Here is a 14,042-nt window from a genome sequence, read left to right as displayed (position 1 = left end):
ACTTTTCAAGTATTAATTTACTTACTGATGTGGCAAATAAGAGGATAGAAAAATATAATTTTTTCCAAAAGACTCATCAAATAAGAACAAATTAACATTATTTTAATTAAATATTTCCCACTATCAAATTTAACTACACTCCATTTTTTAAAGGAAACATGAATAATACTTATTACAGTCTTATCTTTTTAATAAATAATAATAAGATATTAATAGAAGAGAGAGAAACTCATTCGATAATATTAAAGAGTGAGAAATAAATCTTATTTGAAAAATTTAAATTAATATATCTTTTAAAGTGTTTAATATTGATATGATTTTTTAAATAAGAAATAAAAATTTATTTTAAAACTTTTTTAGAGATGCTCAGGAGGAGAGTGCACTCAGTGTCGCTGCAAATCCACGACTGGGCTTGAAAATAAAGAGCTCCCGTTTTCGGCCTGTTAGAGATCCAAGTGGAGGTGTAGCCCAATATCCTAACTGAAATTTGTTGGCCTGACGTACAGAATTGTAGATAACCGAGGTCTTAGTGGACCGTCCGATTCACCCAAGCAATACCAAATCACGACCAAAAAGCTGATCTCAGTCATCTACCGTCCCATTTTTTTGAAAAAATGAAAGACCAATGACTACAGAGCTAATCGAACGGTGAACAACACACGTTCTACGAATACCAGAACCACCAGATCTCCCCTCACCATTCCTTATCCTATGCACACTTCACCCACACACTCGCACAAAGAAACACACGCTCTCTCTTGGTCACTATTGTTATTATGGCCGCAGAGTTACAGTTGCCGGATAATCCAATAATCGCCGCCACAACAGCCACCGCTACTAACACAACAACGACATCTACGACAGCTACAACAACCACGGCGATCATTCCGGGCCAAACGGAGCCCACGGGGCTACCCCTGGCCCCAAAAAGACAGCGGCGGCCCAGCGTTCGATTAGGCGAGATCGGCGACCAACCAATTTATGATTCACACGTGCGCCGTACTAAATCCCAACACCACACGTGGCGCCTCCCTAAGGACACCTCAACTAAATCAATCAAGGCTCGGTCTTTAACCAACCTAGTCAATGGCGGCGATTCACACGATTTTCAAGACGCCGAAGAGAGAAACCATAATGGCGACAATAGTAATAATAATCTCGAAGTCACTCACAAGAGAGTGAAAGCGAAAAGAGCGACGACAGCGAAGAGAGCGAGAACGAATTGGATTTCGAAAATCGACGAAGGAGCTGACGGGGACAGCAGAGAAGACGGAGACGAAACGTTTCGTGATCGTGAATTTGATCACGATTCGGATAGTCTGTTAAAAGACCAAAGCCCGGTTCATTCGGTGGATAACGTGGCCTTAGATTTTTGGCCCGGACAGAGGAGAATGGGTTCGAGTTCAGTTCTGGCCCGGGCTAGGGCATCGGAGAGTCGAGAAAATGAAAATAATGAGTTTGATAATAATGTGGGAACTAGTGATGGAGTGAGGACGTGGCTGATTGAATTGGGATTGAGTCGATACGCGCCCGTTTTTGAGATACATGAAGTGGATGATGAAGTTTTGCCGATGTTGACACTTGAAGATCTTAAAGATATGGGAATAAATGCTGTGGGTTCTAGAAGGAAATTGTATACTGCGATTCAGAAGCTTCGTAAGGGCTTTTCGTGACTTTTTTCTTAATAATGATAATGATGAGAATAATTTGTAATTGTATGATTATGTAACTCTTTTTGATGATGATGAAACCTCGGTCTTCGATCAAATTTTAGATATAAGTTGCACGCCTAGGTTGTTTGAGTTTGTCTGTTGTAATCATATTACTAATAATGATCATGATAATGATGTCAGTTTTGTTATGTGTGGTAGTTTTGGATTGAGATGGTTGTTTGTTTTGCTTTCTCAGTGCATGTATTTGATTTGTTTCTACAATGGCTCGATAAATTTTAGGATGGAAAACAGCAGACAAATTTATCACTTGATTAATGTTTGTGTCTCCTCCAGAAATGGTGAGTGCTTGTGCATGTTGGTGAGCAGAGAAGGGAGGACCATCTTTTTGGATAGTTTCTTTTATTGTAACACTGCTGTAGGGCCTAATAAGGGAAAAAGAAAAGTTCAGTTATGGAATGTGTGTGAGTGAAGTTTCTTGAAACTTGTCGAAGGAAGGGAAATGATAACTGTTTCATTGGTAGCTTGTTTTTAATTGAACTTTCTTCCTAGAGACATTTGGGGCTAGTGGAGTTAGATAATAAGGTTGCTTGTAAAAGAGGGGGACTGCTTTGCTGTCTAGAGTCGATTCGCGTATTGTGTATCAATAATGTAGGGCTTTTGATTAGCTAGATGGAGTTTAGTAATAAGATTCTGAGTAACTTGGTCATATGACTTGTGTGGTAAAGTCCATTTCTCTTGGTGTCATTCCATCTGACTGCTTCCGATTGGGGTCCACCATGAAGTTTAGACGGTTTAGGTTATAACCTCAAAGGGAGTCAATATGTCTTTTCCCATTAGACTTGTAATTCGTTTGCATTTTTTCCCCCTTCTTTTGTCCATGTCTCACTGTAATGTTATTTTACAGGGGCAGAGAATACCAATATTGCAAAGTGTTGCAGCGATTCAACAACTTAAACATTATGGATGATGCTCATCTTCTGAGTCATGTTGTCTGCATGAAAAATCTTTATGATTAGCACTAATTCACCTTCTCAGTTCCCTTTAATTGCTCTAATGACTGCAACTAGTGGTGTCTTAAGGTTTTTGGCATGACTTGGACTCGACATGGTTGCTAGCTTTGCCTTTTAAGAATTTATGGAATAAATCCTTCATTCTTCACAGCTTTCATTTTACAATTGTAGAAGGTAGATACATATAGGCTTGTATCAGTGTGATTGAATGAACCTAGTGCCATCTTTAATATCAGCAAATATACTCATAATCGACAATAAATTGAGCAAATTATAGTTCATTTTGCCAAATCTTTTGAAACTATGAGTCAACCTTTAATGTGTGAAGAGTTGGTTGTATACTTATTGTAGGATAACTTGTGCATTGAGGGTATATCCTTTGGGAATTGGTAAAAAATTTTGGCCTTTTGTTGAGGAATGGAAAATACTAACTACTGTAATACTATTGATTTGTTCTGGATTCTATGATTTTTTTTTTTCCCTACCAAAGATCTCTAGTGTTTGTCATCTTCCAAGGTCTACGTTAGTGGTTCTTCTGTCAAATGGAAAACTCCAATGTTTGATTACTATATTGGAGAATCGTATTGAAAAATTTGTCTCCAGAAGCCCTTTATGTTCTCTCCCCTTTTTCTCTTTTTAAGAATTCATGTGAGGAAATTTCCAGCTAGCTACTTCAATTGTAGGATTAGAGATCTCCTCTATATGATTGAGAATCCATCTTTCTCCTCTTACTATTGACTATTTCAATAGATTTGCTATTCTTTGATGAACTTCATTTTTGTAATTCACTTCTTTTGTTAGGTAGTCAATAGTGTCCAAGGTTGGTTCCTCAGTTATGGTAGGCATCAATGGTTGGTAATTGTGAAATTTGTGCTTCAGGTTCGCAGATAACTTACTTACCCTTCCACAGCTGCTCTGGTCAAGTATTCCTGTTTATTGGAGCTCTTGCAAGGTCACTTGTTCAACTTGGAAACTGGAAACTCGTTACTGTTTGTGGCGGCTCCAACAATAATGTGAGATTCCTGTTGTCATGTGTATCAATTGCTTGTCATCAACAGCTTAAATTAAACTGTAAAGTGACTAACTACATGAACTGTTTCTTAAATTTAAGGCATACAAGCTTCCTTATAGGTATGTAATCTTGGATGACACTGGTTTTGGTTTTGCTTGCTTGTGTCTCTCATTCCATTATTTGGGTATTCATTTAACTGAATTGGGCATTGTCACGACTTGAGATTCTATTTCATAACATTGAGAAAAAGGTTTCCATTTATGTTGAGAATTCTAGATCACATTTGACCATGTTTCAGTCTGGAATTTCTATTTCCTGAATTGCTCGTCCTTGCAATTGATGTCAAAAATTTGATTGCTATGGTATTTGTATATTCTTATGAATGTTAGGATATAGCTTCTGTTGTCTGCATTTTTCCTTCAGTTGTTCTGCTGCTATTGGGCTGCATCCCTATGTCTGGCTCACTAGGGATTTTGCTGATTTGCACTGTATCTATGTGATTATCTGGGATTCGCATGTGCTATTCTGTTCAGCTTTTAGGGGTGGAGATATGTAAGCATATTTTTCGAGCTAGATGGGACAGATGCTGTGTTTTGAGTTTACAACAGTGAAGTACCAAATACTCTGCGCACAGCTGAAGTGCCTGTGGGTGAGATTTGTGTTGTGAAACGATGAAACAAATTTTTATTTTTTGTTTTTGTAGTGAAATCATTCTGTTTTGTAAGGGTGATCGCAGATCGGATTTTGCGGATTGCGGGATTGAACATCAATTTATATCCGATTCACGATTTTGCTGATTAGTAAATTTTTAATCTAATCCAATTAACAAATTGATGAAATCCAATCCAATCCAATTCATATGTTTGTAGATCGGATGCTGATTGGACCAAATCCACATTTAATCTATCATTTTGTGGATTGATTTGTAGATTAATTTTTTTTTTATTTTGTCCAATCAACAAACTAATCAAATAAAAAAAATTTATATAGAAATAATTTTACTACCAATCAAATTCAAAATTAAATAAGATTTAACTAAATTAATTGTTTAAATGAAGCTAGAACAATAAATTTAAAGTTTTAAAATATAACATATTGAAAAAAGAAAATCTCATTTATTTAGATCAATACATGAAAATTAATTAAAATTATGAAATTAATTGTTTAAGAAGTTGTTTTCATTTAATTATTTAATTATTTTTATTTTATATTATTATCGGAGAAGATATAATATGGTGTTAATATAATTATGTTTAATTTATTTATTTATTAGTAAGTAGTAATGTTATATTTACAAGTTTTATTTTTTAATTAAATAGATTTTTTTTTGCGGATTCGTAGATTTTTGTTAATTTATAGAAATAAATTAACAAAAATTCCTTTTCAAATTTTCAATCTAATTCAATCTATTAATCCACATATCAGAATTATACGAATTAAATTTTTACGGATCAATGTGAATTAAGCAAATCGAATTAGATTCTGAACACACCTTATTACTCTCTTATTGATGTAGTGACGGTCGGCTATGCTCACATTATCTCGCTACTCTAATCCGTCTTGCGTAGGCTGATCTACCGAGGAGGATCAGAATAAAGGCCAATCTTAACCAAAGCCCACGTACACCATTTGTACTTAGAGGGTGGAAGTATTTGAATCCGTTATTTTGATTATCATCTCGGTATCGTGAATGCAAGATTTGGAGACTATACCTAACAAATGTCCACATTTTGAATATTTTTTTCCTTTTTAGAAATTTTAAATTCTCTATAGTTGCTGATGGTTGAAACTCAGTTGTCGATCAAATGGAAAAGGAAATCGTTACACCGTGCTTGTCCGTATACCACGCAAAACAAAAGCAAAATTAAAAGAAGTATACGGTAGATCCTTCCGACGGGAACTGGGGGCGCAACATCACCGTCCGTGCTTAAAATGCAGTTCAACAATAAAATTGTAATAGGCGATTCCATACGAGGCCCACGTTCCTTTGAACAATGGGCCTCAAAGATGGAGTTATCCAACAAGCTGGTGTAGGCCGAGGCTGTGCCATGATTGTACATTTTGTACTGCACAGGAGTCTCCACTGACCCTCGGCAGCTAGCTAGGCCTTTTGTAATGTCACTTTTCAATTTGTTGGTTTAAGATGGTACGAGTACCACGATGGGAACATATGGTGTGGTATTGGTGGGGCACTAACATTCCAAATCTCATGAGTAATTAGAGAAAAAGTAAAGACAAGAATTAATGTTGAAGAAGCAACAGTCGAAGTTCGTGCTAGTTAACATAAATGATCATAGTTAATTAATTAAAAACCAATCAAGGCTTGGAAATACATCTCTACTTGAGTTATTTCCCGTTGCAATTAACCATAAACATCATTTCGGGTTATTCCAAACTGTTTTCTTCATCAATCAATTAAGGGAAGTACTGAAGAATACTCAAAAAAACGAAAACGAAATGGATATATAAGAAATAAATAACAGAACCCATTAGAAAGAAAAGGAATAGTTTGGGGGAAAAAAAGAATTAAATAGAAAAAAAGGGGGGGGTTTCAATAACTTAAAAAATTAATAATACATTGGGGGGGGGGGGGGGGGGGGGGGCGGCGGCAAGGCAATAAATAAATTAAAAAGGAAGAGATAATACTAATAGCATTCAGTTTGAAGCAGTCCTAGTAGCATAGTGCAGCACCATAACATGATCAGTGGTTGAGGTTTCTGGAAGTAAAGTCACAGCGTCTCTTGGACTCCATATGTTATCCCTCACATGCTGCAACGTCAAGAAAGGTACAAGTTGTTGCCCTCTACATGTTATCTCTATCTGCTTTAATCATCAATCACAATCACACGCATTCTCATCATTAGTCACTCTACAAATTTTAATTCAGATTATTATAATAATGACATTCATATAAAACACACAAATCAAGATATCAATGATTGAATCAAATTCTTCAAATCCAAAAGGACATTGTCGCTTCTCTCCTAAAGCATTTTTATGCTGTTTGTTACCCACCTACCTGTTAATTACGTTTTTCGTAATACATTACCCCCCATTACTCCTTGATGATGTCAAAACACTCTAGGAAAAGAAAACCACAGACAAAAAAACAACTATTTGTTTTTCAAATGACATCAATGGTTCAACAGTATGTATATATATTATCAAAAATATTAACGAAAAAAAATTAAGAATCTCTTAATTCTAAATATAAATAAATTCTTAGGGACTCCTCTTTCAAATGTAATTCAACGTAAAAATTTCTTACTGGTGACGCGTTATGATTATTGTCATTTGAAAGACTGCAAATTTTCACTTGAAAGAAACGAAAGATGCACCAAGAAATTCAAATCGGTATTGGGTAATTTCAAAATATAAAGTAAAATAAAAGAAGAAGATATATAGTATTGAAGTCATGCTTTGTCACAAGCTTACGTGCAAATGCAGTGCCCCATATATGTTTTGTTAACGTCTACTTTACCCATAAAATTTCTCAACCTTTTTTTCTTTCACTCCAAGAGATTCTCCATTCCTCAAAAAACTCTTGAGACAGAGAAATGAAACGCATTACTTAGGGCAGTCCGGGCAGCAATGGACTGGTTAGGGCTGCCCGGCCACGATCTCAAACAGCCCGAGTTTTAATCATTACAGGGCCCGCTTATAAGACTTTGCTCGTAAGCCAAAATCATGATGCCAGAGACTTTAATCTTTGGTATCAGATTTTTTTTTTTTTTTTTTTAAAAGAAAAATAATATAGGTAGTGGCAGCATATAAAAAAGCAGATTTGTAATGGATCCAAAAAGCACGGCGAGGAATAGGCACTACTAATATCTAATCATAATTATTTTTTATTTTTTTAACTTTTTTCGTTCTCATGTCATGCACGTCTCCTCCTTCACGTCGCTTTCTAATAAATTAAAACCCTAATTCAAGGTCAATATTCCTCCATCGTCTCTGAGTTTTTTTTTTTTTTTTTCTTTTAATATATGTATGTGTGTGTATATATATTATTGGAAGAATTATCTCTGAATATTTTAAATTGCATGCAATTCATACACATCACCAACTATTATATGTCTTTCTCTGCTTTCTATGCTATGGAATGATTCTATTGTTGCATCTATCCCTCATGCATTGCTTTCCTCCGACGTAAATATATGATATTTTTCTAATTTTTTAAAAATATAATTATTTGTCGATATATGGTTGGTTTGGGTAGGAAATGATGATGTCTTTTTTAAATTTGATCAAAGTGCAGCACTTAAGGAATTTGATGGAAACTTTTAAGCACAAATTCTATAAAAGTAAAAATAAAAATAAACATAAAAAGGCTAATGAAAGACCTACACTATATTAGCTGTCGGAATTGATGAGTTGAAATAGGCGAAAGCGTGACGAAAGGAAGGCGATAACGCATGCAAATGGATGATTAAAATTTTAGGGTCCACGTGTGATTTTTCTGGCCCTACGATATGATGATGATTAATATGTGTTTCCATCAATTTATTTATTTATTTATTATTATTATCATCATCATCGTCATTTTATATGTTAATGAGCGTCAACTATCTCTAGATAATCCAACTTGAAGATTTATACTAAAGTCAACGCACTCTTTTTTTTTTTTTTCCCCCCCCAAAAGAGCATCTTTTTACTTTTCCTCGAACGATTATAGCCTTAAGACTCCTATTCATCATGGCCATGAAAAAAAAACAAACAATCTACCATGCCCATGAAAAAAAAAAAAAAACAATCTAAATGCTTCTCATTGATTGTGAGCAATCATGGCAAAAAAATAAAGGAGAAATCCATGATCTCTAGTGTGAAAATAGATTAATGAAGACAAAATTACCTAACAAGATAGAAAGAGCGAGAGTGAGAGCCACCTAGCAAAACTAATCATTAGGTTTATTTACTTGCATGCAATGTGTGAATTAAAGTCGAGGATTGCTATTTCATATGGGTAACTAATGAAATGAAATGAAGTTTATGCATTGGCCGTATATATAATTTAAAGATCTAAGATTTTTTTTCTGGGGGCGGCCAGAAGAAGTTTACGTGACAGGCGACACAATACATATCACTAACTGGTTCATTTCGTTGACCTAAAGAGCCAACTATACACATGGAAACTTATTTTTTAAAAATTAAAAAATCAGGAGGAATGTTGAGTGTGGCATACATTCTTATTTAATTATGAACATATTTTATGGTACAAATGACAGTTTTGTTATTAGGTGTACATAATTTTGGTGCAAACTAGAAACTATGGCGTGAGTTTTTTTAAAAAATTTTTGTTTGTCAATTATTATTTAGTTCTTGGTGGTTACATTTGGAATTAGTAATAATAATAATAATAAAGATATTGCGTCTATGTCTCATCCATAGCATGGAATAATAAAGGATTGACCTAACCACCGAACTTATATCATATAAACTTAAGTTAATTAAAGTTTTTTCATTATACTACAACAAAACGGAATGTCGAGTGGCAAACATGTAAATCTAATTTATTTGTTTTTAGTAATAATGACGACAAATAGATATTTGTACGAACGTATGACATTTGAGGCACCATTCAGGAAACGAGACGACGAATTCAACAACTAAAATTTCACGTTGCTAACTTAGCCGTCCAACATATAGAGTTTGACTACTGAAAACGTTTTTCCTATGAAGCTATTAGGAGATGCCCTAGGTTTCTTCTCTATGTGGAACAGATGGAGTGCTCGATGTTTGACTATTTTCTGCCAATTTTGTTGTGGCTTCTTTTCTTTTTCTTCATGTACTGCCCTCTCTATAATCTTCATGTCTCACAATTTTTTTTTTCTTTTTTTACTTTCAACAAAGAAACTAAAAAATCAACCCTAGAAAACGCCTCAACAGCTTCAAAGTTCAAATCCTACGCACCCATTTTTAAGGAAAAGAAAATGCGAAAAGCAAGAAACTATAATCTCTCCTACACAGAGCCAAGGAACTGCCATATATACTAACAGTTGACACTAACAGGAATCCTTCCGTTCTCCCTACCAACAACATTCAAGATACATGAAGGCATATTAACTTACAATGAGTTTACAAAATTTTATTAAAAATATCAGTAATTCATCACTCTATCCAATTTTTTTTTGGGGGAGGATCACTCTATTTTATTTTGCTAACGTGGACAATGTCATGAATAATCTTATCAATTTTGATCCCCTACTTTCAATTCTAATAAACCAATTAGGTATATCTAAGTTCTAAAGTTTTAACTAATGAATCTTTTCCTCATATGTCTAAAATTCTTTAAAATATAATCATCAAATGGATTTTCGGATTAGAATTTTTGAACGCAAGAGATGGTATATAATTATGCAAATTCTCTTTTCTTCATCCAGTATATATTCATACGTTTTGTTTCTCCTAGGTTTATAATGGGATTAGTAAAAAGAAACTTTTAATTTACAATAATTATTTCAGAAGACATGAATGTATTTCATAATGAAGTGTGCATGGGAAGCATTGTACTGAGTGATGGACACACAATAATTAGATTTTATATGTAAATTATCACTATATCGTGGATCCATGATTACTGTATAACTGTATCTTTTCTTACTAGTAATGACTAGATACGAATGCGAAATCATCAAACATGAGTACTTTGACACATGAAAATTAAAAGATATCATATAACCTAAAACATTGATATGATTCGTCAAATAACACACACTTTTACCTTGCATGCTTATTTTTGTATATATTTACTATATCCGTTGTAATAATGACTAAAAACTAATTTGTAATCTATCATTAGCTGCATCAAACGAGAACTAGAATCACAACAACTGGTGTCCGTAACAAGATCATGAAACAAAATTGTGACAATAGACATGAATGCACAGTTAAAATTATTAGCCAGATGGCAATGAATATTTTATTCTTTTTCTTATAAAGAGTTTAGGGTTCTGATAAAAAGTATAGCGAAGGGAAATTTCTTGGGTTATTAAGTGTGGTATATGTAACATGGGTGATAAAATCAAAATCAAAATTGAAGCTATTTTTCCTTTTTAAAGAGAACCATAGAGCTGTTCAAATGACTTGCATAATGGGAAGTGAACCCTTTTTTCAGGCCAAATTAATGCTAGACAATTTGAGTATCTTAATAATATTAGAAAAGACTCTTCATGATTTAACATTTGAGACTCGGTTAATTAATCCAAATTCTATACATAGAGAATCCCAAACACAGAAATATCTCAACATAATATACTTAGGAACTAGGAGAAATCTGATATCTTTTAGGAATATTTGAATCGACTTTCTAAACAAAACCCAAAAAACATCAAGACTTAAGCTATGAAAATGCTGTAAACTTTAGGTTTAACTATCTCAATGTTGCATAAATACCTTTCAGAGATTTTGGTTTTAAAAAAAAATGTTCGAAGCTTTTGATCAGGTTAATTAGTGCGAATATTTGCTTTATATTTACCATCCTAAACATTAGTATGGTAATAAATTAAAACCTAAATTAGATTTTACTTGAGGAGCACTTATGCGTTACTTTAAAAAATATTTTAAAATTTTATGCTAGCAAAATTGAGAGTAAACTCATTTTACAAGGACGACAGCTACGTATTTAAACAAATACAAACACAAAATCCTCTTCTATTTATTCTGGGTACCCAAAAGATGGTGGTAGGTAACTTTCTATAAACTATTTTCAATGTTCTAAATTTGAACCCTACACCTTTAATCTCATCAAAAAAGCTATCCAGTAACTAACTACACATGAAGTTTATGACCAATTTATAAGAGTCATTTCCTTAATTGATTAGAAAAACACATTGTCTCAAGACCATCTTTAAGACAAAAGATTATGCTGGTAAAAGGCTAATGATACAAAAAGAGAAGATATATGGCTACCTAGAAATATACTTCTCACCTAATTCCTAAACACGATTTTTCAAAAGAAATAAATAACAACATATAAAATGCATTTAATTTGTTCTGCTGTTTCTTTCATGTCTCTAACACCAACCATATCCTAATTCACGTAAATTAAAATTAGTGGATAAAATTGATTTCGAGTTTCTCTTTTTGGCTTTTTTTGTGTGGAGAGCCATGCTTATTTTTCAATCTTGTTAATAACAAAGAATGATGCAAACAAAGCGCATATAAATGCATCGAAATGGAAAATAAGTAGGAGTATTGAGTTATAAATACCTCTGATTCGCTATCAAGTTTCAGCTTGTTAACGAGATACTTTATTAACAATCGAACTGTCATCCTCCCATCTCTGAAAGCATGATCAGAAATCAATTAATTCACAATTGAAATAGTGTGTGTGTGTGTGTGTGTATATATGTAATTTAAATTAAAGGGGAAAAAAGAAAGAAGAAAGAAAGATCGGGGGGATGAAATAAAATTAATTAATTACTTGATTCTTAAGAAGCACTTTGGTATTTGAGGCAAGAACGGTTCTTTCGTTCTGCATTGAAAGAGAGCAAGAGAGAATTTCATTAGAACGTTATTAATTTTGAAATTAGAATGATTTTGGCAAATATTAAAAAATGAAGACAAAACCAGAAACTGAAAATTGCACTTACTGATTTTGTGAAGCTAATAGCATAAACCAAATGCCAGAATGGGGTCTCCTTGGAGGATCAATGATTCTGAAATCAGAACTTGGGCCAGCAACGTCAAGTCCCGTATGCACTTGAAATGGCCGTGCAAAATAGGACCCAAATGGCATCAATGAAGAAGAAGAAGAAGAAGAAGAAGACGAAGCCAAAGCAATATTTTGAGGGATAGGTATAGGCCTAAATGCCCAGTTAATTTCTTGATGATGATAATGAGGAAATGTTGAGAAGCTGCTACTTCCTCCTCCGCCTTGTTGTTGTTGTTGAAAGAATAAAGAAGATGAACTAAAACTACTAGTGGTGGCACCAGCTGCTGCAGCCATATTCATTAGTAGCGGCCGCTGACCTCTAAACTCAGGAGCATGATGATGAAAAGCAGTAGAAGCGGTACCTAATAAAGCACTTGCTTCTTGTGAGCTGCCGCCTCCGGGTAGTAGATCAAGCTCAATTAATCCTCCTCTTCCTCTTCCTCTTCTGGCCGTTGGATCCACCTCCACCTCATCGTCGTGATGCTTGAGACCGTGGCTTGTTTTTGTGTGACTTCCTATACTCAATTGTAGCCACCCTTCGTCTCTCTCTTCTTGGTTATCCTTTGAGCTTGAGCCGGCTTCGGCTTCGCTAAGACTGTTAGTTCTTGATTCATCTTCAGCCATTGGAATTGGATTATTATTATTATTATTAGAAACGACAACAACGTCGTCTCGATCAGATCCTAATAAGCAACCCTGATCACTACTACTATACTCATACCCTTGCTGTTGTTGTTGTTGTATTCGACTCATAAGACCAACAACGCTGTCTGAATAACTGCCACCACAACCACCATAATTATAAACAAGATTATGATTATGATTATGATGTTGCTGTTGATGCTTCGTGCGATTCTCAGCAGCAGGAACCATGGTCATATCCTATAACCCAAAACCCCAAACCGATTATTAACTTTGTTGTTGATACTATCAATATCGACAAGAGCCATGGATTGGAAACAAATTCTGAATCTGTGAGTGTGAGGAGTTGTTTTTATTTTGGAAACGGAAAGAGGGATCTATTGTTGATTCTACAAGCATGTTTTGTTGGGATTGAAGAATAATAAATTGACAAAGACTAAGGGAGAAACACTGCCCATTAACAAAAAGATAAGGGTTTTTCCTTTTTTTTATTTTGTATTTGTATGGTGCCAATTTTGTCGTAAATATAACATAATACAACTACAAGGAGAACATTAATAAACCTTACAAATCTCACTTTCCATTAATTCTCTTTGTTTGGAAGCTTGTGGAGATGAAATAGTTGCAGAAGGGGGGGAGAGAGAGAGAGAGAGAGATGGTGGTCAGTCAGTCAGTCAGTTTCTAATTATATTATATTAATAAAAAATATATATATACATATTCTTCTAAGGAGGTCGAGTTAGTAGTAATATTTTTTTGACTTTATTAAGACGAAATATAAGTTTCCACCTGTTGTTGCAATTAAAAAAAAAAAAATCAAGGGTCTTCCAGCTAACAACTTTAGGGCATGTTCCTAGGAAAAAATGACCGTAAAGTTCCTTTGTTTCTAGAATATCACAAAAAGGTCCTTTTTAGCCCTAGTAGATCATGTTTATGGAATAAGCTTATTAATAACTTACAATTTGGGAAGAACTATGTATCAGAAAGCAAAGATTTATTCACGTCTAGGAAGACCCCACGCGTCTCATGTTCTTGTGAATTTGCAGCTAATT

The 14,042-nt window shown here is 34.2% G+C and overlaps 2 protein-coding genes across 10 annotated transcripts; one reads left to right on the top strand and one right to left on the bottom strand.

Moving 5' to 3' along the window:
- The first annotated feature begins 549 nt into the window (after positions 1-549).
- On the top strand, positions 550-4,492 carry LOC102629192 (uncharacterized). 8 transcript variants are annotated; one of them, XM_052440096.1, is made up of 3 exons: positions 550-1,656; positions 3,563-3,696; positions 4,085-4,492. In XM_052440096.1, the coding sequence occupies exons 1-3, from the start codon at positions 777-779 to the stop codon at positions 4,193-4,195; spliced, it is 1,125 nt and encodes a 374-aa protein (XP_052296056.1). In that variant the 5' UTR covers positions 550-776; the 3' UTR covers positions 4,196-4,492. The 8 variants fall into 8 exon arrangements, 5 of the variants coding, with proteins under 5 accessions (XP_052296056.1, XP_006483013.1, XP_006483015.1 ...); XM_006482952.4 differs by having other exon boundaries at positions 552-1,656; positions 4,229-4,492; XR_008054252.1 differs by having other exon boundaries at positions 554-1,656; positions 3,489-3,696; positions 4,229-4,492.
- Positions 4,493-5,959: 1,467 nt separating this feature from the next.
- Positions 5,960-13,721, bottom strand: LOC102613682 (protein LAX PANICLE 2). Of its 2 annotated transcripts, none has more exons than XM_052439191.1 (4): positions 12,287-13,721; positions 12,118-12,168; positions 11,904-11,976; positions 5,960-6,518 (listed from the first exon to the last, which is right to left on the bottom strand). In XM_052439191.1, exons 1-4 carry the CDS (start codon positions 13,225-13,227, stop codon positions 6,351-6,353), a joined length of 1,233 nt encoding a protein of 410 aa, XP_052295151.1. In that variant the 5' UTR covers positions 13,228-13,721; the 3' UTR covers positions 5,960-6,350. The 2 variants fall into 2 exon arrangements, with proteins under 2 accessions (XP_052295151.1, XP_006483687.1); XM_006483624.4 differs by having other exon boundaries at positions 5,963-6,515; positions 12,287-13,706.
- Positions 13,722-14,042: the final 321 nt, after the last annotated feature.

Source organism: Citrus sinensis, chromosome 4, assembly GCF_022201045.2.
Source record: "Citrus sinensis cultivar Valencia sweet orange chromosome 4, DVS_A1.0, whole genome shotgun sequence".
Lineage (NCBI taxonomy): Eukaryota > Viridiplantae > Streptophyta > Magnoliopsida > Sapindales > Rutaceae > Citrus > Citrus sinensis.
Note: the sequence above shows the minus strand (reverse complement) of the source record. Positions and strands in the feature narration are given on the sequence as shown.

What these genes read in the sequence shown, in the direction of transcription:
- LOC102629192 (XM_006482950.4), top strand. Translation starts at nt 777, where the DNA reads ATGGCCGCAGAGTTACAGTTGCCGGATAATCCAATAATCGCCGCCACA. An exon ending in TACTGCGATTCAGAAGCTTC is followed by an intron (nt 1,657 to 3,562) that starts GTAAGGGCTTTT and finishes TTTGTGCTTCAG; the next exon opens with GTTCGCAGATAACTTACTTA.
- LOC102613682 (XM_052439191.1), bottom strand. Translation starts at nt 13,227, where the DNA reads ATGACCATGGTTCCTGCTGCTGAGAATCGCACGAAGCATCAACAGCAA. An exon ending in CTATTAGCTTCACAAAATCA is followed by an intron (nt 12,169 to 12,286) that starts GTAAGTGCAATT and finishes CTTTCAATGCAG; the next exon opens with AACGAAAGAACCGTTCTTGC. An exon ending in AACTTGATAGCGAATCAGAG is followed by an intron (nt 6,519 to 11,903) that starts GTATTTATAACT and finishes TGATGATTAAAG; the next exon opens with CAGATAGAGATAACATGTAG.